Source organism: Rutilus rutilus (assembly GCF_951802725.1).
Source record: "Rutilus rutilus genome assembly, chromosome: 13".
In the NCBI taxonomy this organism is placed as follows: Eukaryota; Metazoa; Chordata; class Actinopteri; order Cypriniformes; family Leuciscidae; genus Rutilus; species Rutilus rutilus.
In genome coordinates this window covers 26901323-26925174 of record NC_140218.1, presented here as the reverse complement: position 1 = coordinate 26925174, position 23852 = coordinate 26901323, and the positions used below count along the sequence as shown (strand labels likewise).

General features: G+C 38.3%; 1 protein-coding gene across 1 annotated transcript in view; it reads left to right on the top strand.

The window, feature by feature from the left end:
* Positions 1 to 23852, top strand: part of foxp1a (forkhead box P1a) — a 47220-nt gene that overhangs the window by 19688 nt on the left and 3680 nt on the right. The window contains exons 2-15 of the mRNA XM_084427699.1: positions 2856 to 3007; positions 6244 to 6351; positions 12887 to 13024; positions 15006 to 15095; positions 15388 to 15514; positions 16201 to 16366; positions 20061 to 20165; positions 21908 to 21995; positions 22243 to 22326; positions 22438 to 22645; positions 22845 to 22921; positions 23073 to 23174; positions 23262 to 23383; positions 23456 to 23519. Coding sequence (XP_084283825.1) covers positions 2870 to 3007; positions 6244 to 6351; positions 12887 to 13024; positions 15006 to 15095; positions 15388 to 15514; positions 16201 to 16366; positions 20061 to 20165; positions 21908 to 21995; positions 22243 to 22326; positions 22438 to 22645; positions 22845 to 22921; positions 23073 to 23174; positions 23262 to 23383; positions 23456 to 23519 — 1617 coding nt within the window. The 5' untranslated portion in view covers positions 2856 to 2869. The remainder of the gene's footprint in view (positions 1 to 2855; positions 3008 to 6243; positions 6352 to 12886; positions 13025 to 15005; positions 15096 to 15387; positions 15515 to 16200; positions 16367 to 20060; positions 20166 to 21907; positions 21996 to 22242; positions 22327 to 22437; positions 22646 to 22844; positions 22922 to 23072; positions 23175 to 23261; positions 23384 to 23455; positions 23520 to 23852) is intronic.

Sequence of the window (23852 nt, the reverse complement as noted above, 5' to 3'; positions counted from 1 at the left end):
TAAAATCAATAACATGCATTTAGAAACTGGGGCAAATTTTGACAGAATTTTTATTTGAAATTGAAATGTAATGCAGTGACAGTTTTAGAAAATAAGGCACTAAAAGTTAGGGATATATTCAAAGGTTAAAGGGGTTGCAGACACTTTGCATCTTGCCTAAAAGTGTTGTGTTTTAGTTTACAATGCACAATGCCTCTGTTGCATCAACCGTTGGGTCAATTAGGATGTTTTGTTAGATAATCCTAATTTAAATGAGTGACAAAGTAGTTCACACAAAGCACACTGTGTTATTGCTGTAGTGACTCCACCTCTTGGGGAACATGTGGCATTTATTTAAGATTTAATACTTTGGATCACCTCTTTTTTTACACTGGGAAAAGAGTATTAATTGCTCCATGTTCCATGTATTATGGACATGTTTAGTCCATAACTTCAGTGCTAATTATTTGATGGACCTCAACACCATACACAACCTCACACCGATCTGAAATGTGTCCTTCGCCAGTGAAAGTGCAGCACAGTGTCTGCCAGCCGAAACAGGCAGCGGCTGTGTTAGCAGCACTAAATAACAAGCACTCAAATCCCACGAGCTCTGTTCTGGTTCACATTCATGTCAGGAGAGGGGTTGCTTGTTTGTCTAGAGATTTTCTTCGCTGTTTACTCTAGCTGTGTTGCTTTTTGAGCCGTTCCCCCGCCCTTCCCAGCTGTTTACATAAGGCCCTCCCTGTGTATTATGGCACCTGCCAGATCTGCAGATCGTACCACCTGGTTAATGTTAAATTGCTCCAGAAGGAAGATGTGTTTGTTAATAAACACCAAACCCAGGGCCTCAGTGTTTACTGTAGTCATGGTGGCAATCAGTTATTTAACAAATATCGGCCCCTGCTTGTGTGGGAGAGTGTTTAACTATGTACGAACCAGAGAAAATGTGCAACCTGCCAAAGCAGAGCTATATGAAGCGCTTGGGGTTGAAAGAAATGAGTTTTTTTATGAAGTTATGATCTGTATTCTTATAACTTCAGCTTTCGTATGACTAGTTCACCTTTAAACAAGTGGACTGGGCTGGTTTCTCGCCATCATGAGGATTGGATGAAAAGAGAACCTTTAGCATATCATTGTTTTTTCAACAGTACGTAGCCCACGCAGTAGCATTGTCTTAAATGGTTATTTTTAAGCTTCGTGGAAGGCAGGCAGACAGGTTATACCAATATTCATAAGAACCTGTCCCTTGCAGTTGTGTTTGCTGAAAAAGTAATACTTTTAACTTTTTGTTTTTCAACAATAGTGCTTTGAATTGATTTATTTTTTTATTAAAATAGCATACAATATGCTGGTTGATTAATCGCAATTAATCTCAATGTCAGTATTTTACCTCAAAGACAAAAAAAAAAAGAGATTATTCAAAGGTTAAAAGTGACTTTAGAAAACGTTATATTGTCAATATATATTTTGATTTATATTCAATATTACTTTTCATATATATTTATTTGATTAAATATTAATAATTAATATTATTATTTTATTTATTTTTTAAATATATTTATATATATATATAGCTGATGGACATCATGCTGCGTTGTCATGGGAACATCCCAGGTGAAAATAATGAGGAAATTACATTGTCTTTCGTTGCTCCCTTCGTCAAGTGCGTTCCAAACGGATACATAATGTACACTAGTGCCCTGTTCCCTCCAAAGTCCCACTTCAAGGGCTCTTCCCATCGAAGGGAGCAGGGCATAGGGATGCTCACAAGCTGTAAGTCGAGTTCGTCACTTATTGGTGTCCCCTGGAAACATTTCTGTTGTGGTCAGTGCTATTTGCAGTGTAAATGCAGCGTTTCTCTATTTGATTGTGTTGTGAAGTCTTGCAGCGTGTTGTGAGTATTTGGAGCACACAAGTGTTGTGAAATTGATGAAGATGTTTTCTTAATTTGTGGGTGTTTTTCTATTTGCATGTTTTCTTCAGTTGCAGCGCATTGAGCTCGCTCGGCCACCAGAAAAATCACATTAAAACACGCACACAGGAATCAAAATTTTTATTTTAGAACAAGTTTGAATCGATTTTTCTATTCCCAACCCTAGTCATGTGGCACAATTAATTGCGTTATCATAATTGATCGCAATAATTAACACAGCCCTAGTTACTAAACTAACATCAGCATATCTGATACTGAAAGTGAAGTACAGTTACAAACTCAAGCCTTTCTCTTTGCTGATTGTATCAGGCTGAGAAGAATGTTGTCTTTGTTCGTGTCAGTTTTTTTGTAAACACACTGATGAGATCAGGCTGTTTCACACAGATGTTTGTCGACTTTAAGGAGAAAGATGCAGGATATTGATCGTCAAGGTCAAAACAGTTATTTTTTTCTGATTTCAGTCCTTCAAAAGGCCCCTTACCAAAGACGAGGTGCATATAAGAAAAGGTTTCCTTTTAATTTCCATTCTGCTCATATAGTCCTATGATGTCTTTCTGATCTTGCTACAATGCTAACTTTTTATCTTTAACTGTGACATGGTTATTTCTTCTAGTAAAAGCTTAATTCAGTCCCAGCAGCACAATATAAGATTCGCATTAGTGAGCATTTTGTCAGTTATTTGCGTGTCTGTAGGCATCAAACGCTTCATTCTCAGAACTCTTTGTTTATAATGCATTATCATATTTGTGAACAGTACAAACACAAATGTTTGTGTTTCGATGTCAGCTCTGCTGGCAAAGTGCATGTTTTGTCATGATCTAGTCTGCAGGCTTATGTGGGGGGAGAAGGAAATAAAATAAAGGAAAAGCTTTCCAAAGCATATGTCAGAAGAAATTTGTTTTGCTGGCAGCTGTCTTATTTTTCTCCTCCTGTATTTAAGGTTGTCGTATCGACATGCAGGAGTCCAAGACCGATCAAACAACCAATAGCAGTCCAATTGGGCAGGAAGGTCAGAGCTCAGAGAGCGAGAAGAGGGTAACCAGAGAAACGTCTTCATCCCCATCATCCACAGCCCAGACACTTCAAACACAGGTAAGGACCTAAAACTAACTGAAAATACATTAGCTACAAGTCTCTTTTGTGACTGGGAACTAGAGCTAGGTACACATTTTCGGATTATTTATAAATGACATTTGAACAGTTTAATATGAATCCCTTATTTTGTAGTGCTCCTCTCGTCCTGTAGATCTTTTCCAGTCTGCAGTGCAGACTGTGCTTCTCGTAACGCTTCTGGTGCCGTTTTTTTGCACTCATTCTAAGCGTTGTGACTGTTCATACTTGAGATAAATTGTCCTTGCAGGTCATGTCAACTCTGGTATCTTTTCAATTCCCTGTGTGCTCCTCAACTGAAGTTTATTGTGAATAGCGCTGTATAGTACAGGTTCATCAAGTCAGTGTAACCAATTGATACTTAATTTAATAACAAACCTAATATGTTAAATAATATTGCAATAATACTGTGGGACATGGACACGTGACCTTCCACTTTTAGCATGTGATTCAAACCTAAACAGTTTTTGAAGAGGAGACATGCTGTCATCTCCTTTTCTGTATTTTTGTGTTTTTATTTACCTAGTATTTTAAAGGGATAGTTTGCTCAAAAAGCACAATTGTGTCATTTACTCAACCTCATGCCATTCCAAACCCACACGATCATGTTAATATTGGCTTTTTTGTTTTGAAAGTGAAAACATCAAAATGTTCAAGCCTCAAAAAAGTCCAGAAATCTACATACTGTAAATCGAGCAGAATAATTCAACTGTGTCTGAAATCGCATAGCTACTACATTTGAATTGTTTTTTTATGTAGTATGAATATGGGTAGCATGAATGAAATTTGGACATACTACATCTGCCATGTTGTTACTGTCACGTGACCTACCAGCGTCAGTTGTGTCGCTTCAATGCCATTCTCCTGTAGTCTCATGGAATAGTAAAGTGTCCATCAAATGCGCTGTTCGGAATAGTAGTAGGGCATCCGGGGACTTTACACCTGCTGTTTTTCCGAATACTATCTTTTAGCGTACTGTTTTTCGCATGCTATATAGTAGGGAAGTATTGGATTTCGGCTGCAACTCAAGTCTTCTGTAGAGACACAATCACTTTATATGAACAGATTTCATTTAGGCTTTTATTCACATATAAACATTGATCAACATGCATGCATGGAGCACATCAAATAAACAAAGTTACAGTGATAAAAATGGTTTTTGATTACATATTAGTTCAATGGATGATATCAGAGAATATCAAAAGTAACTTCATGTGCGTTCAGGCTATATTTTGATAACATGACATAGTGGTGCTTCATCTGACAGGAAAATCCCATATGAAATTTTAAATGCGGGTTAGGAGTATCGTTTGAATTTTAGCGATTTCGATTCTGCTTATTGATTCTGATTCTTATCGATTCCCAGTTTTGATTCCAGTATGGTAAAAAAAATTAAGGCAAACATTTAGATATCAAGTATTAGAGTATTTGATGATAATAACTTAATTTTTAGGCGTACTTGCTCCATTTAAACTATGGAAATAAAGTCACAATCCACCTTTATGCATTGCCATAAGGCACAAGGAATCGATATTGAATCAAAAATTGTAATTGAGCCAGAAACGAATTGTGAAACCTGTGCCGATACCAAGCCCTACATGAGACTGACATGTTGAAAACGTTCCAGGAAATGCTTTCTCAAAGCAATGAAGTTTTTATAGGTATGTCAACATTTGTTACACAATAGCTTTGTTGCCTGTTAGAAAAATTGAGCAATTCTGTGACACACCCGTGTTAAATCGTTTAAATCATTGACGTGTCTTATGTGAACCGGAGGCTCAGTGCTTTCAGTTCTGTCTTTCAAAAATAGTTATTGTCATTAAAAATCGTACATGCTTTTATCTCTACGTATGTGTGTGCGCGAACTGGATGTGCACATGATGAAATTGTGACAACAGTGACTAAGTGCAGCAGATTCATGCTGAGAGCACCCACACATCTCTTCAGTGCCCCATGTTCAGATTCCAGATGTATGATATCACCTCTGGAGTATAGGCCAGACAGCTGTGGGTTCAGGGCACCGTCCTGTGTTTAAACAATGAGAGAAGGCTCTAAAAAGCTCCTGTAAATGCTTTCCCATGTTGTTTTCATCTCCCAAGGATTACTGTGTCATGATCTGTCTGCTTTCCCTTTTCTTTTCACACTCGTCTATTGAAGTCTCCCATATCCGTTTGCTCATCTCTCCACCCTTCTTTTTGTAAAGGGGAGTTCCACAGGGCCAGATGTTTGACCCTACAGAGGTGTAAGGGGTCAGATCCGAGAGGATGGTCCCACCGCTGTGGATATTGTTCGCGTTCATTATTTGCATTTCTCTTTCCTTGATTTCTATCTAGAGGGCCTCACAATGGAAAATAAGACAAAAGCGACAGAGAGTGAGAGAGACATCCTTTCATCAACTTTTGGAGACCTCTCATTGCTTTGGCACAGCTGATGTATTTACTTTGTTACTGTTTCCTGACAACTGTTTTTTCCATTTCAGAAGGCGTATAATGTTCTGGTTTAAATAAAAGAGCTGGTTTAGATTGTCTCATGCAAAGAATTATGCTAATGTTTTTACAAATGTTACCATGTGATAGTCTTCAGAGGAATGTATGATAGGATCCAATCACCAAGGGACTGCTGCGGCTGTTAATAGTCAAAGGTTGAATCCTCTGCACTTTTTGTGCAATGCGCGCAAGTGTGTGACTGTTCTAGGCGGATGTTCACAGGTTATTATAAAATAAAAATATTGTGCAATCATCACATTTTCTTCTGTGAGGGCTTGTCAAGATTTTATGGCTGTGGTCCACGTGCAATAATAAACCATCATTTTATCGCTTGGATATTTCCAGTGGAGCTCTCCTTAAAGGTATAGTTTACCTAGAAATGAAAATTCTCTCATCATTTGCTCACCGACCGTCACGTCATTCCAAACATGTATGACTTTCCATACAGTTTTGGTTAATGCATATACCATATGGTTTAATGCATCCTTGCTGAATAAAAGCATTAATAACTTTTGAACAGTAGCATATTTTGTGCTGTAAATGATGATAGAATTTAGATTTTTTGGATGAACAAGCTTTTTAATAGTTTGACGGGAAATTAACTTTCATTAAAAAACCTTAACTACGAAATATGTTGCCTTTGCATCCGTGCTTCTTGAAAACAATGCGAGTGATCCTGGGAGAGCAGAGCTGCTCAGAAACCAATCAGAAACTTGTTATTGTTTTTTTCAGGCACTACAAGTTGCTCAACAACAGCAGCAGCAACAGCAGCAGCAGCAGCAGCAGCAAGCGAGTGGTGAAAAGTCCCCCAAGAGCACGGAAAAGGAGACCGACACGCAGGTAGAGCCGTGCCCTCCTCCACCCGCAGCACACACACCTCCAGAGAGCCTTGCTGTTTACACTATTACACAAACCGACTTGTTTATGCTGCCTTCAACAGATCATAAACAGATGGTGCAATGAAGGCTGTTTTATTATTACATATTTTTATGATGGAAGATTACACGTCCTCTTTATTGTCTGTGTAGCCTATTGTAAAACGAGTATTTTCTGTCTTGTCAGTTAACAGATAAGGCTGTACTACTGAGGGGAATTAGACAGCTGTAGAGTTCAGCCACAAACAAACACGCTATATGCCACCCAGTTCACAGCTGCCTTTATTTATTCATCATGAATGTAATGCTTATTACATGAGTCTCATGTGAATGCAAGAGGTGGAACTAGGGTTCAGATAGTCAATAGTTCAAGTCAACGTGCCACTATGGCAAGTGTAAGGGGCGGGGTTACTAGCCCGAACCACATGACTGGATGGTTGCATTAGATTTGAGATCCTAGTGAGAGTGTTATTGGAAGGGGAGGTGGGTTGGTCAGCGAGGCTGGGTAGTTGAAAGAACAGTAGGGAGGAAACTGGCACTCTGACTGGTCTTCAAGCATTCTGCGCAGCTCTCTGTTCTTACCGCCAATGGAGTGATCAAGGTCTGTGAGTATTGAGGCGAGCTTTGCTAGTTTAGTCGGAGAGGGAAAGAGATATAATGTTTGCTTTAGTGTGTTCTGGTATTTGATGCCTGTATCTTTTAGTCTGTTTGAGTTTTGTGGGTGTTTTTCAGGCTGTTTATTACCACTGTGCTTTTATATAAAACTTTTATTGCATTTTCCCCAACCAATTTGCTTTTAAAATCTCTAAATTACTGCAATTCTCTGTAATTTTCTGTATGCTCACATTTTAATTTACAGATCATGATTTCAAAAAGCAGTTTGCTGTATTTGTTAATTCTTAATTGAGGGGTTTTGTATCATTTAATTGCTGACTTTGTAGAATAGCATTGTTTCAGAATTGTACTTTTTTTATTTTTTTATTTTTAGATTTAAAGAGAGATTTAAAGGAACTAAGTGAATGACCACTAGGGTCCATAATATCTGATCTGACATGAGGCTGAAAGCTTTGAATGTTCACTGGGACCTTTTTTTTTTTGTGACTCACTATCTTTAGGCTGTCATTTTGTTCCCTGAATTACTTCTCTTTGTCTTTTAAAGGCTATGTTCACAGAACTGTGCCTTTTTCCCCTCTTGTTTTTTTCCCCCTTGCCTTTGCCATTTATATTTACCCAGATGCACAGTGCAGGAAAGAATGTTATTTTTACTTTGGGTGGGGAACCACACCAAAATTGTTCAAGGTATTGGAGGGGAATAACAACAGGCTCTATTTGTTTTTGGGCTGCTGAAAGCCTGTTGATTTATGGCTTGTGTTTTCAGAAGCGATCGCTTGTTGACATGTATTCACTCATGGGGAGTTGGTTCTCTGACACACTGGCAAGAACAATAACAACAACAAAACAATGTTTGGACTTGTCTGTTGTCATGGAGACAACACTCATTAGTGCTTACTGTGCCCCCGAGAGAGAATATTTACATTAATATGCTGGCATGCTTACATTCTTCTTAGGCTTTAAAGTATTTCTGTGTTGAGACTTGAAGGCCTGGTATTTTGTCTTTTCAGAGCTCTTTCACAAGCAAAAGCATTTTCTTGTTTACTTTAAATTACTTAAGTTACAGTATTTCTGGTTCAGATGTTCAAAGGAACAGAATCGGTGTAGTTTACAAAAGTCATTTTTCATGAAAAATCTTTGCCTGCAGTGCAGGTCATGTATACAAAAACAGCGTATAGGATTGGGAACCAAGCACTGGCTCCATTTGTGGTTCTTAAATGTGTATTCTTCTGTTGATGAAGCGAGAACACTGTAAAACAATACTCCATGGCAGAACAAATCAGTTCAGCTGACTTGTGAGCTTGCAATATGAAATATCACAGTAAAAATAAACAACAGAAATAAACATGTGTTAGTTGCATGCAACAACAGTCAGCTAGGAAAGCACTCATGAATCAGTTGCAGCAGTTACTGAATTAATCTGACTCGCTCACTGAACTGCAAGTCATTCATTTCAGTCATGTCCGGACCAAGAGCTGATAGGGGCCCTACTGTGTTGTTTTTCATGAGACTAAATCAGACTGATTACTCTTATGACAACATTTATTAAACATGTATTAAAGATGCATTCTAAAACATTTTTTTTTAAATAAACCGCTATATACTTAAAATATATTACAAAATATTTAGTTTTTTTAATTAATATTTTTTGAATCAATATTTGTGTATTTTTATGCCACACTTGTGCTGTGTTAAAGTCTATAAACACCTCTTAAAAGTATTGCATTTAATGTGCTGAAATATGAAATGAGCTCATAATTTGGCAAAAGCGGTCTGTCATGCCACATTAAACAGTGCCAAAATGGTATTTATTGCTTGATTAAAATTGACTAAATTTGAAAGCTGTCAGAGTGCTTCGTATCAGAGGCAACAAAGCTTATTGTGATTTATTGGATGGGAGGCGCTACAAAGTTCTGTTCAATCATTAACTGAAAACAGCATAGACTGAAAGATCGATTCTTGGGATTCAAGATCGTTATCTGTTCTTCAAAATGAGAATGTGTACTATGTACTAACATTTTAAATAATTATTTGATACAATGCACTTATTGTGTCCATACCTGTTGTTACAATGTACTTATATTTTATTATATTAAAAATACCTGCATGTAATTACAGCTGTAATTAATTTCTGTAAATACATCTATCATGACACAGTTGACCCTTCCTTTACCCCTTAACCCACCCTTAAACCTAACCATACCACCAAACCTGTCCTTAAACTTACCCGTATTCCACCTCAATAGCAGCACTAGTGTTTTGTAATGCAACATCAACACAATAACTACACTGTACTTATTTTTTGATGTAAGCACATAGTAGTGTGCTTAGTAATAGTAATATTTTTAACCCAGCCCTAATAATAATCATTAATAGAGTCAAGGAACCAGAATCATTAAATTCCTTACAATTGCCTTTCGCTGTGGCGTGTGAAGATGTTAAGCTAGGTCTGTCGTCAATGTAATATATTGTTATCTAGGGTTGCAAAGGGGCGGAAAATTTCCGGAAAGTTTCTGGTAAATTTCCATGGGAAGTTAAGCTGGGGAATTTTGGAAATATTCATTACCACGGCAACCGCTTGCGCGTCCACTCTGAAAGTAACTGTACACATAAGAGACGGATAGATACATTATTTAAGGTTATTTCTATTCGTTAGAATATTGATATATGAACTTGTTGTCAAGTAAGGCCCGTTGCGAGCATGTGCGTCTCTCTAAACTTTCAGTGTGCAGCACTGCTCTAGTTGACTTCTGCGCCTTCCCCCTGAAAATATCACGTTAATTTTGAAAACGTAATTCCTTTTGTGGATCCTCTTGGTCATTCTTCATGTTTCTTTGACAAATATCAGTGTCTCAGTCTCACGCACGCTGCACGCGAGTTAACCACGCCTACTTATTTACATGTCGCGGTATACACGGAATAAAAAAATCTGTTACAGTTGACATTTTCTTCTGCGGTAACGATATATACCGTCATACTGCCCAGCCCTACTTATGTGGTAAATAAAGTTATGCTAGCTTATTTAGCATCTAACTTATCAGCTTGCTATCTACTAGATGAATAAATTTGTATGTGATATTTGCAATTTAAACATTTAATAAATATATTTCCCCATAATATCATCAAAACTTACTTCACTTTGTTTAGTCCACAGGCTCAAATGTGTGCCTTCAATAGTCTTGTGCTTTGGGCTTCTGTACATGTGATGGAGGCATGCACAGTGCCAGTAGGGGGTGTGGTCTCAATAGCCATGCAGTAAGCAGTGTGCTATGTGCATGTGATTGAGGAATGGCATGGATATTCAAGTGTATTTGAATGGCATCTGTTTGTTTTAGTCAAGATTATACTAAAATATACTTTCCTCAACTATATTTAAGTTCCCTATAAGAGCCAACCTTCAACTTTGAAAATTCCCAGTTTATTCCCGTTTATTCCCATAAATTCCTGTTAATTCCCTTAAATTCCCATTAATTCCCATGGAAAGTTTCCATCTTTGAAAATTCCCAGAATTTTGCAACCCTATTGTTATCAGACACAAAGGGCTTTTGATCACACGTGAAGCAAGTTGGAAAAGAGCAGCATGAACATTCTGCTAAATACTTTCTCTTTTTGTGTTCCATCGACGAGAAAGTCATAGGAGTATAATGTGTAATTCTTAAATTTTTCGATTAACTGTTTCTTCAATTGTCAGGATTTTGGGCCATGATCTTGAACACGAACACACACACACACACACACACACACACACACACACACACTGTATGGGAAAGACTTGTTAGTATAACAGTCAGCTGTTATTGTTCTTCCATAGTTGCAGTATCTCAGTCCAGAAGTATGTTTATATGAAACTGAACGCGGACTTCTTTACTGGAAATTTGTGTTTGTTTGTGTTTCACAGACTTAATTAAAATGCAATCTCGAGTTTTGTTTTTACAGTTGCTGTGTACCCCAGTATGTATTATTTATACGAATCCGTAAATGTGACTTTAATTATTCTGTTTATGTTTATTGTAAACATCTTAAAAGCAGAGAGAGCGAGAGAGAGAGAGAGAGAGAGAGAGAGAGAGAGAGAGAGAGAGAGTGTGTGTGTGTGTGTGTTTTGGCTTGAGATGTGGTAATTGCTAGAGGCCAAGTGATGCATGGACTAACTCATTGTGAATCCAGTGCATTTACATTGAAAACACTCGCCTCTGTTGTGGGTATTTTTGTTTTTCTGTTTTCGTTGGTAGCATTTTTAATGTCAGTGTTTGAGCTGCTGTCAACAAATGAATAATGTATTTGTCTTTTTAATCTTGACTGGTTGTTTGCCTCAGTTTATGGGCAAATTAAACTGAGATAACTGAAATGAATGCTTGCGAGAGATGTTTTTTTTTCCAATTGTAGGCACAGGGGTTTGTCCTCGCATTTTTATTGAGGACTGTAAGCCTTGTTATTTTCAAAATTGTTTGTGTATTTGTTTACATGGTCTTGTTGATGTTGACCGTTGAGGCCCAGAGGACTTGGAAACTATTCCCTGAATGTCTAAACAATAAAATATACAGAAAGGTCTGGCATAGTCTTACTCTGGTATCTCTTTTTAGCTGTTCACTTGTTTTAAAAGTGTTTGCTATCCTTGGGGAAGAGAATTGAAATTGGGTTTGTGGAAAGTCCTTTGTTCTTGGAGTTGGTGATTTTTACTTTTTTACATCACAAGGTATGCAGTGTGATAAAAATCAATCTCAACCAGGATAATAAATGTCTTCTTGACATCCTAAAGCTCATCATATTGTCTGTCAAACAATCAGTGCTAGAAGTAGAGACCCGCGCACACGCAAAAATGTTACCTTCTCCCACTCCCACCCACAACATTCATGTTTTGTCCCGCTCCCGCCCGCAAAAGCCTCCAGGTAAAAGTATTGATTTTTTTTTCCCCCAGTAAATCCATGAAAGTTCCATTAAATAGTTTCAAGTTACTTATCACCTAGCCACAGCCTACACATCCCAGCATAAACTGAATGAATTATTATATGTTCATAATAAATATTTTTTTATTAAAGCATCTACATTCACAAACCACTGTTAACTTTAACAGAAAAGCAAGCATAGGCGTGATTTAGATACATAAATAGTCTTTCTACAGAATCCAAATTCAATACCCACCACAAGCTATCTGATTATTTTCAGATGAACGTTAAAATGCCTTGGTATTAGTAAAAAAAACGCAGTCGTTTATGTTTTAAGAGAATATAAGTGAGTGTAACAAAACATTGGGTGTTCGTCAAAATAAATATTGGTTCTGTTGGTGCTGTTAATATTAATTACTGGCAATCTTGAAGAAAAATAGACAACCGTTCACTGCACTTGGCTGGATAATTGTATTATCTTTAAGTTATTTAAAAACAAGTATTAACATTAATCCTAACTGGAAGAAAATGCACATCTCATTTTAATCATAGACCTGCCTCTCAGTCAGATTCTTACAGCACTGAATTAGTAATAATGTATAACTAATAATTAAGACTGTGGCAATAATTTAAGTAGTTTTTTTCCACATTTGATTACTTTTTGATTTTTGTTTTTTAATTTATTAATGTTTATTTGAATATTTGATGCTGTTAGATCTGCAGGTACTATTTACTTTACATATTTGTGAATTGTTTATTGGATCTTTTTTAATTACAGACTGTTTAATTAGAAAAGCTTGAAGCTTTTTTTATTTGATATACAGCGTATGTTGTTAATTATATTAAATCCCAAGCAGCGTATTACTTTTCGTTGTGGTATTGTCTTGAGAATCATGAAATTTCGCTGGTATTGGTATTGACTACTACATTTATGGTTTTGTGATAATCCTAATACAAACTAGTGTTTGATCAATAATGAAGTGGTGTGTGTGTGTGTGTCTGTAGGTGTCTGTATCAGTGGGGATGATCACTCCTCAGGCCATCACTCCTCAGCAGATGCAGCAGATTCTCCAGCAGCAGATCCTGAGCCCTCAGCAGCTCCAACTGTTACTGCAGCAGCAACAGGGCCTCATGTTACAGCAGGTACACACACACACACGCATTGGGGTTTTATGTTATATGAAGAGACTCCATAGACATAGTGATTTTTATACTGTACAAACGTTACATTCTATCCCCTACCCCTAAACCTAACCATCACAGAAAACTTTCTGATGTTTTACATTTTCAAAACAACAATTGTTTAGTATGATTTATAAGCCGTTTCCCTCATGGAGACCGAATTTTGTCTTGAATCTTGTGGGGACATTGGTCTTGACAACATAGGGAATATCTAGACCACACACACACATTAACCGCCCCACCCCTTGTAACGGAAGAATTTTACATAAACTGGGAGCTTTGATCTATTCAATGAATGTATCTATTTTATTAAATTTACTCTGTGATTCCAGAAGTTTTAAGAACTGTATGTTTTTCAATTAAAAACAGTATTTAAGGGGGAAAAAGGCTGTATGATTTCAGTTGATTTTTTTTTTTTTACACTATAGTTTAAATTAGACATTGTATATTTAGACAATTTACTATAATAGTACAAATGATTATGATAATTATTATATTCATAATAAATTGAAATACTTTATAGTCAGCCCCCTTGGAAGTTTGCTTGGGCCTCCTATACCCCTCTTCCATCAGAATGGTTCATGTTCTGGAGCCAGAGCCTGTTCTTGGGCCGGGCGAACTGGAGCCTGTCGCGAACCGGCCGTGTGTTTCCACAGACTTGAGGAACGAACGCTGATGTAACGCTACTATGTGTTGTTTACCTGTCTATAATGTAACCAATCTAAAAAAAAATACTTTCTAGTGAACCAGCAGCTCGTATAATCTGCAGGTTCTCTCATCTGTCCTTTTTGAAGATAAACTGAAACCATTGATTATCTCGCTCTCTCGCACGCTGAACCTCTCTCACGCGTATAGTTTTACATATTTAGATGTAAAGAGCAATATAGTGCAACGTTATTACATTGCTCAGCGAGACAGCGCCAGCATTTCTCCGCCCCACTCCCAGGCTCCGTTCGAGAACAGCAAGTTTTTAGGGCCGGAGTTGAACCGTTCTTTCTGGCCCGGAACCCCCGTTTCTGCAGTGGAAATGCACGGAACGGTTCGAGAACGGACAAAGACCAGGAAACCCGCACCGGAACCGTGTCGGAGGAAAAGGGGTAATAGTTGGCCCTGGCCCCCTGCTTGAGAACCACTGTGTTATTGCATTTTTACACTAAAGCGTTTGTGAAACAGTGGCCAAACAAAATGGGTTTTGCTGTGCCACATACTGATACGTAAAGAGAAGTGTGGCCAATACACTGCCAGTGAGATGTACACAAAACTGTGGAAGTTATCAAACACTGCTTTTACTAAACGTTTACTCAATCTGCTTATGTATTTGACAACAGATAATGTGCATAATACATTGACAAAGCTAATGCAAACATAAACCAACATTGACAAAGCAAAGCTAAATTGACTACCACTTCTGTTCATCAGCCAAGCACATTCATGAGCCAATGTGATCATCTCAAAATATCCAAATTGTAGATTATTACCAGACATGCTCAATACTCAGGCTGCATCCGAAGTCGCATACTTCCCTATTATATAGTAGGCGAAATACAGTATTTGACAAAAGAAGTATGTCCGAATTCACTGTACTCATAAAAGAGCAGGCAGAAGGTACCCGGATGACCTACTTCTTCCGGCAGGTTCTGCAGTGTGCATACGATGGACGCTTTACGTGGCCATGAGGCCACGGGAGAGTATTTAGGAATGGCAGTGAAGCGATGCAATTGACGCTGGTGTGTCACATGATAATGACAACATGGCGAATGCAGTACATCCTGATTATATTCATACTACACATACACACAAGTCGTGAAGTAAATAAGTACCTATTCAAGAGAGTATGCGATTTTGAATGCAGCCTCACTCTTTCACTAGTGAGTAAACTACCTTGGATTGATGTGTGACTTGTTTTCTGGTGTTAATGTTTTGTGTCCTCCCTCTGTCTCAGCAACAGCTTCAGGAGTTCTATAAGAAACAGCAAGAGGAACTCCACCTGCAGCTCCTGCAGCAACAACATGCTGGGAAACCCAGTAAAGAGGTAAAAACATCACAATTTAAGACCGAGGACCATCAGAGCCATTTGCTGCCCTTGTCCTCAGCAATCTCTGCCAGATTACTGTCACACAGCCTACTTTTCACTAGCCACATTTTTGTCTTTTGACGGCTTTATGCGACTGTACTGTGAGCGAGTGGGGACACCGGCTGTGGTGTCGGCAGCTTTATCACTTGAGTGAAAGTGCCGGCTGTGCGGTGATACTATGAGTGGATGAAGACCCCAGCAGTGACTGTTCTGTGAGTGTCAAGTGTCTGTCTCTGTATCCCTCTAACAGCAGATGATGGTCCAGCAGATGGCTATACAGCAACAGTTACTCTCCGTTCAACAGCAGCACCTGCTCAACCTGCAGAGACAAGGCCTGTTGTCTGTCCCGTCGGCTCTTGCCAGTGCACTGCCTCAGGGTAACAACACCTCACTGCCACATGACATGAAACAGTGTTATGAGAATGTTTACCAGGTTCAGGGGGGTCACCAAGTACTGTTGTTGTTAGTAGGCATTCCTGTTCAGATCATTACGTTCATTCCACTCATTCCACTGTCCCGTCAAATAACTTTCTATTCATAAAATATATATATATATATATATTTTTTTTTTATCTTATCGACCCCAAACTTTTCAACAGTACTTTTCAGGGTTATTGTTTTATCAGAATAGCTTTGTGAAAGGGATCCTTGATTTTTGTTTCATACATAACATATTTGTTTATTAATGTTTTATTTGATTGAACCTTTATTCAACCAGGAGAGAAACCTGAAATTATAATCTCTTTTTTTAAGGAATATCGTGGTCAAGATAGGCAGCACATTAAGTGTTTCATTTTTAAATGGCTTGTGTGTAATTAAACAACATTAAAACAGGTTGTTTGATGGTTTAAGATGTTCTCTTGCTGAAATGTAATTTATATGAAATGAAACACAAAGATGGTTCAAAATGGGTTTAATGAGAGATTATTTGCAGTCCAGTAATCCCATGGCTGTCAGAGGTTAATGATTGGTGCTTGGATGGATTGGAATAGACAGAGAATCGTAGATATAGAGGTCTTATTAGTTGTCTAGTGATCTAATAAAGGCAGTGTCTTACTCACAGGCCTAAATCCTGCTGAGCTTCAGCAGCTTTGGAAAGAGGCGGCAGATGCACGACAGGAGGAGAAGAGTAGAGGAGACAAATCCCCTTCTCCTCCCAAAACTCAGATCCTCAACCACCACTCCAGCACCAACGGACACCATGTGCACCGACCCAGCCGGAGAGACAGGTATTTCATCATTCAATTATTTTTTATTATTATTATTTTTTTCTTGAGCCATTCTTTTTTTGCATACAAGCATGTGCCATTTATTTCATCATCGTGTGTTAATATTTGCTCTTGACGCTCTTGCTCTCTCTCCAATTTCTGAGCTCAGAAGAGTAAGTGAACAACGGTAAACTGAAGCACTGTGGTAGCACTGCAGGTTTACTAACTCACCAAGCTCATCCTATGCGAGATTAATCAGACATGTACACAACACAAACATATTACAACTTACATCTGCACAAAAGGACACAAGTGAACTTGACTGTTCTAGTCAGAATGTGTGACTTCAGTTGTTGATGCGTTCTTCCAATTTATGACATTCTGTTTTAATAGTTTTCTCATTATAATTACCTCAAGGTACAACCAAAAACCAATCAGAAACAAAGAAAAATATATACTTTTATATATTTTTTATGTCACACGATCATCAATATGTCGGTGAGATTTTATACTTTAATTCAGCAAGGATATATTCAGCAAAAATGACATTTATGATGCTACAAAAGATTACTATTTCCAATAAATGCTGTTCTTATGCATTTTATATTCATAAAAGAATCCTGGGGAAAAAATGATCATGGTTTCCGCAAAAATATTAAGCAGCGCCACTGTTTCCAACATTGATAAACAGTAGTTTCATGTTTCTTGAGCATCAAATCATCATATTAGACTGATTTCTGAAGCATCGTGTGATACTGAAGACTGGAGTAATGATGCTGAAAATTCAGCTTTGATCACAGAAATAAATAGCATATTATAATATTTTAAAATAGAAAACCGTTCTTTAAATTGTAATATTTAATAATTTTACTGTTTTTGCTTTTTTTGATCAAATTAATGCAGCCTTGGGGTGAGTATAAGAGACACAAAAAAAAATCTAATCAAAAACAAACTTTTATGTTATGCTATTGTACGCTATGTCACGTTATGTTAGTGACAAAAACTCGTTATCATGACAGCCCCTGACAGACACTGTGTGAAATGTAACATTAGTATTTGATGACCAGTCGAACCAGTGGAGTTGTGAGGTTGCCCAATATGTTGTATTAGAAGTAAAGTGTTGACAATAGTTGTCAGGTGTTTTAAGAGGCATTAGTCTTTGTGGCTGTGTGAAAGGTGTCAGTCTGCGTCAACGTGTGCCCTGCAGGCCTTTCTTCATATACACTCACGAAAACACCTCCATCTCTGTTTTCAGAGGTCTAAACCTGTTTGTCTATATGTTCCAGGAGCTTGTTTGCCGAAAGCACTTGACTGTTGTCAATCCAAAACCTGGGACTGTGACTGTGACCTTTGCTTATAGAATGCATTGCTGTTTGTTGACTTGTTTGAACTTGTTTATGCATCTGCGTGAACCCATTACCCAAGCAATTGGGCTTAAGAACCAGCAGCCTTCCCGAGTCTTAACCACTACACCACACTACCCCGTTAACAATAAACGCTCGGATTACAGTAGGTGCCATCGTGTCCTAGTGTTGCATTGATGTGGTCTGTAATGTCAGCAGAGCCCTCTTATGGCCCGCCTGTGATTGTTTGCATGATATTGGTGGAGGGTGAGAGCTCAAGGACTGTATGGTCAGTTTCATGTGTCATGTAAACTCCTGCCCGCCAGAGAGACGCCTGCAACTAAAACCTTAAGTGCAGCCACTGGCACCAGAGAACAAACCCTTCACCCCTTCCAGAAGACCACGACATGCGGGCATTGTCTATCCATCTCTCCTTCTGGCTCACTGAGTGACATGCAAACACTCTCACGCTGATGGACTGAGGGATCAAATGTAATCAATCCGTTAAAATCTGTCCCACTCCATCTTGATCCGTATACTACTGTAGCGTTCTCTCCCGAGTGCTTTTTCCTGTGAGGCGAGTGTTTGACATTGGGCTGGGATCTCCATCTGCAAGAACAAACAGTTCATTGCGCGCGTTTGTTTTATTGTGTCTGCTTGCTGGCTTATTTGATTGTTCAGTGTCATAAGGATGGAAATAACAAAGTCTGTTTTAATTTGTCATGTGTGAGTCATCTTCCTAGTTGGGGTTGTGTTCAAGCACTGAATGAGAAAAGATGCTTGCATTAGACCTCTCGCGTTTTTTTTTTTTTTTTTTGGTGTTAGGGAAGGAATCTGCTGGCAGAGACACACAGGGCTCTCTTAGGCGTGTAAAGGAGAGGGTCATGGTCAAAGGACACAACCTCTCTTGATCCCAAACAAATAAAGCATTCTTGACATTTTTCAAAGTTCAAAAATAAATCGTTTTCTCAAACAGTCCACTGTTTGATACAAAGTCCCAAACATGTCCCGCTACTTTCTCAGCTGGAGCTTGAATTGAAGAATAGAGCTTTATGAAAACATCTGACAAAATCCTGTTACATTTCAACCCAATATACGATTTTGGATAAAAAATATGTCCATATAGAAAATACAGCATATCTATAGGGCCATTAAAGATTATTTTCATTAGAAATTAAGCACATTTTCTACCCATATTGTTAAATTCAGATTTTTCTCATTGATTATTCTCATTACTTCAAAGCATTAATTTTACTGTACCACAATATTGTCCTAAAGTTTGGTGTCAGTGCGTTTTTTTTTAAATAAATTGATGCATGAAATTGATCAAAAGTGACAGTAAAGACATTTATAATGTTACAAAAGGTTTCTATTCTGAACTCTCTACTCATCAAAGAATCTTGATGTATCATGGTTTCTACAAAAACATTTAAGCAGCTAATTATGAGAAATGTTTCTAGAACATCAAAATTGAAGGATCATGTGACACTGAAGACCGGTCGTAATGATGCTGAAAATTCAGCTTTGATCACAGGAATAAATAACATTTTTAAATATATTCAAATTGAAAACACCTATTTTAAATTGTAATACTTCACAATATTACTGTTTTTACTGTATTTTTGATATATCATTTTTGTCACATGACCGTAATGGTGCTTCATTATTATAATGGGAGTTTGGGAGTGGGTGAATTCTGAGGAAAAATATTTGAAATCATCTTCAGAATGATCTTAATTAGATAACTTGGGCATCACCAAATTACCTGACAATACATTGCGATACATAATGTCATCACAACGAGATGCATCACAATATCGTTAATGGATTGAGACTGAAACCGAGCCTGTCGCGTGAGAAAGACACTCGTCGGAGAGCATGAATTTGCAGTATCAGTTTCAATCTCTCTCTAGCAGTTTCCTTCAGCTTTTTTTTTTTCCATACCACATCTCCTAGAAGCATCTCTGAGCACAGTCAGAAACTACGGTTCAGAATTTATGCAAAAATGAAACCTTTGTGGAATTAACTGAAGGAAATACACATGAACGCAAGAACCTCAGAAGATTGATTTCCATTTAAAGGATGCTAAATAATTGTGTGAATAATAGCCCAGGCATGTTCTAGACATGCTTTGTGAGATTCACAACTTTCTGAGATCGCAGATGTCCGAAATCTTGGGAGATCGAGGACAAATGAAAGTGCAACAGTGTGATTATGGATGAAGCAGAGCCATGTGGGTCACAGAGTCGCTCAGTGTCACAACATACCACACGGCAGTGACATTTTCCATTGCAAACCTGTATTATTAACATGTAACGTACCCAGAACTCAAGCTTCAGATTCTGTATTTATTGTCTCTGTTTTTGCTTCAGTTCTCAGGAGAGTCATTCTCAGAGCGCGCATCCTCTTTATAGCCACGGCGTGTGCAAGTGGCCAGGCTGCGACGCAGTGTTCGGAGACTTCCAGTCATTCCTCAAGTGAGTCAACACTCTCGTCCTCCACGTTTTATTATGCTGTTTGTCCTGTTTGCAGATCTGTGAGGAGGGGCTGTATGCGGCTGTAATCTAATTACCATTTCTGAGTGTGCTCGCTGCTCTTTTAATGCGTTTCTGTCCCTTTTACTCTGTTTACTTGTTTCATGTTTTTTTGTCCCTTTTCCCTCCTCCCACCTCGGTTCGCTTGTATGTAAGTATGTATATACCACCCATGTGTCTTTATTTTCTTTCCGTTTCCTCCTCTCTCTCACTCTTTCCCCTGTGGCGGTGCAGCCGTGGGGCCCCTCAGGGTTGAGCTCAGTGCACTGATAAACAGAGTACCCATGGTGATCCTGGCCATCCCTCCCAAAACAAACAACAGGAGGATGTTTATCTGTGCCCCTTCCACTGACCCTGACCCCTGCTCCCAGTCCGAGGCCCCGCCCTGTCTATTGCCACAACACTGCCTTTGTTCCTCAGCTCGGTCACAGTTCCACCATATAAAAACATGTTTCTAATGATCACATCACACTGAGACTCACGTGCCGTACCTGAGAATAAGGTGTTTAGATATTGTTTTTCAACCTTCATGAATATGCATTCTTCAATCACAAATATTGGCTTTCACCATGTAAAAATATCTCCCTCTCTCTTAATTCAATAGCAAATGCATTACTGTAGTTTTTGGTAATATAGAGTCTCAAGATTATTTCATGGATAAATGTGCTTGATATGCGATTCATTTAATTGTGAATATTTTTTACAAAAATATATTTTTTAAAACGAGTTGTAAAGACAGTTGTTTGAGGAAGTTGTTTGGATGAAAGCCTTGCACAGATTTTCTTTGAATACAGCACCCTCTACTCCTCAATAATAGTATTGCATCCAGAACAATCATTTTTATTATTGATGTATGATTTACAAACAAATTATTCTTCTAAATTTGATTGTTTTAATTAGTTATTCAAACTCTCAAATACCGTGTTTGGAAGTAAAAAGCTGAGGTGATTTGATTTATCATTATTGCTACATTTATGATGTCAACATGTCAAAAGTTTGGTGTCAGTAAGATTTTTTTTAAATTAATGCTTTTTTTTAAACTGACAATAATGACAGTATTCATCAAAAATCCTTAAATTGACCAGGGTTTCCACAAAAATATGAAGCAGCAGAACTGTTTTCAACATTGATAATAATCAGAAATGTTTTTTGAGCAGCAAATCAGCTTTCATGTGACACTCAAGACTGATGTCAAAACCAAATTTTCTTCATTACTCCAAAGGAATAAATTAAAATAATATATTTTTAAATGTATATATTTTTTTTGTATTCTATTTCTGTTTTAACGTATCTTTGATCAAATAAATGCATCATTGGTGAGCAGAAGAGACTTCTTTCAAAAACATAAAATCTTTCAAACCACAAACCTTTGAACACTAGTACATGAATGATTCGCTAAAAGGAATGAAACTACTCAGTGGTGATGTTGTATTATTCTGCTGAGTGTGTTTTCAAATGAAACCAGATTTGTTTTCGGAGACAACTTTAGGCAAGGCAGGGCAAGTTTATTTAAAAAGCACATTTCATACACGTTTTTTCTTGCACTTTGAAATACCACTAAGACAAAACTCCAAAAAGAAAAGAAAATTTAGTGCTATCAATCCACATGTTAACAGATGTGTTTTAATGACTGGTCCTGTCTTGATGTATACTGAACGTCTGCATATGTCTGTTGTGTTTTTCAGGCATTTGAACGGTGAACACGCTCTGGATGACAAGAGCACAGCGCAGTGCCGAGTTCAGATGCAGGTGGTTCAGCAGCTGGAGCTGCAGGTAAAGCTTCACAAACATATTCAGCACGTTTGCTTTTTCTCCAGACACAACTGCTTCTTGATATGCTGATATTTTATTCTGATTAGACTAAAGAAATGTTTGTTTGCTGCTTTGCATGTAGTTAAACATCCTGCTCTAATCTGAGCTCTAATCTTTTTCCTGCTCTGTATGTGCTGAATGTACACATGTGAACGTTAGACAACAGAAAGCTCCGTGTTTATCAGTGGTGTTTGTGTTTGTCAAACAGCTCACTAAAGACAAAGAACGCCTTCAGGCCATGATGGCCCACCTCCATGTCAAGTCTACTGAGCCCAAACCAGCCCCTCAGCCAGTATGTCACTGCGTTTACCATTCACTCTGTTTGATTATAAACACACTTCTGTAGTTCTGAAGATACACTTAAGATCGCTGGTGAAATAATAAACTTTCAAATGTTTGTTAGGTGAATCTGGTGTCCAACCTCACTCTTGCCAAGGCAACCGTTCCAAAAACCACTCCCTCCATGAGCCTATCCCAGAGTGCCACGGCCCCGTCGACGCCCCTCACGTCGCTCCCCCAGATGCCCTCCGTCATCATCCCCACCAGCCTGCACAGCGTGGGACCCATCCGCAAACGCTACTCTGACAAATACAACATGGCCATGGACCAAGGTGAGATCGGTGACCTCTAGCCCACTGTCAATTTCAGAGCCATTATTACACTCACTGTAGTGTAGTTATCAGCGCTGTACAACAAGGATGGCCTGAAACCAGTGTAAAGGCCTGTTCGCACAAGGACGATAACTGTAACGGCTGCTTTGATAAATGAAGTGTAACTGAAGTAGCAGCACCTCTCTCTTGTGTCTCATAGATATTGTGCAGAATAAGGAGTTCTACTTGAGTGCTGAGGTCAGGCCTCCATTTACTTATGCAGCTTTGATCCGGCAGGTAAGAAACCATCATGCAGCTCTTGTTACCTCACCATCATTTCTGATGAGACTGCTGTCTGAGCTATTTTAGTTAAACCTTTACTTTTATCTTTCATCAGCTGCTGTATGAGAGACATGTGTTTATCTTGTTCCCTTTTTTTAATTTACAGGCCATTTTGGAGTCTCCAGAAAAGCAGCTAACACTAAATGAAATCTACAACTGGTTCACTCGAACATTCGCGTATTTCAGACGCAATGCGGCAACGTGGAAGGTAACTGAAAAGATGCACTAAAAATATCAGTCTTGATTGATTTTCCTGTGCCCTGGATCAGTTTGTTCATTTCTTCTGCAATCTCAGAATGCAGTTCGCCACAACCTCAGTCTTCACAAGTGTTTTGTACGAGTTGAGAATGTGAAGGGGGCCGTTTGGACGGTGGACGAGCTGGAGTTTCAGAAGAGGCGGCCACAAAAGATCACTGGGTAAGTGCGCATCTGACTGCAACGTTTTCATTTGCACTGGTCATTTAGTGACGCTGAGGTCTGTTTCTTCAGATCACCTCTGGTGAAGAACATCCAGTCCAGTCTGGGTCAAAGTCCTGCCCTGTCTGCTCTGCAGGTATGGACTCGCCTGAGATTCATTCATATCTACACTACCATTCAAAAGATTTCTCTCATGTTCACCAAGGCTGCGTTTATTTGATCGAAAATACAGTAAAAACAGTAATATTATGAAATATTATTACAGCTTCAAACAACTGTTTTCTCTTTGAATATATTTTTTATTCCTGTGATCAAAGCTGAATTTTCAGTATCATTACTCCAGCCTTCAGTGTCACATGATCTTTCAGAAATCATTCTCTTATCATGATATGCTGCTCAAGAAACATTTCTTATCAATGATGAAAACAGTTGTGCTGCTTCATATTTTGGTGGAAATCGTGTTTTTTTT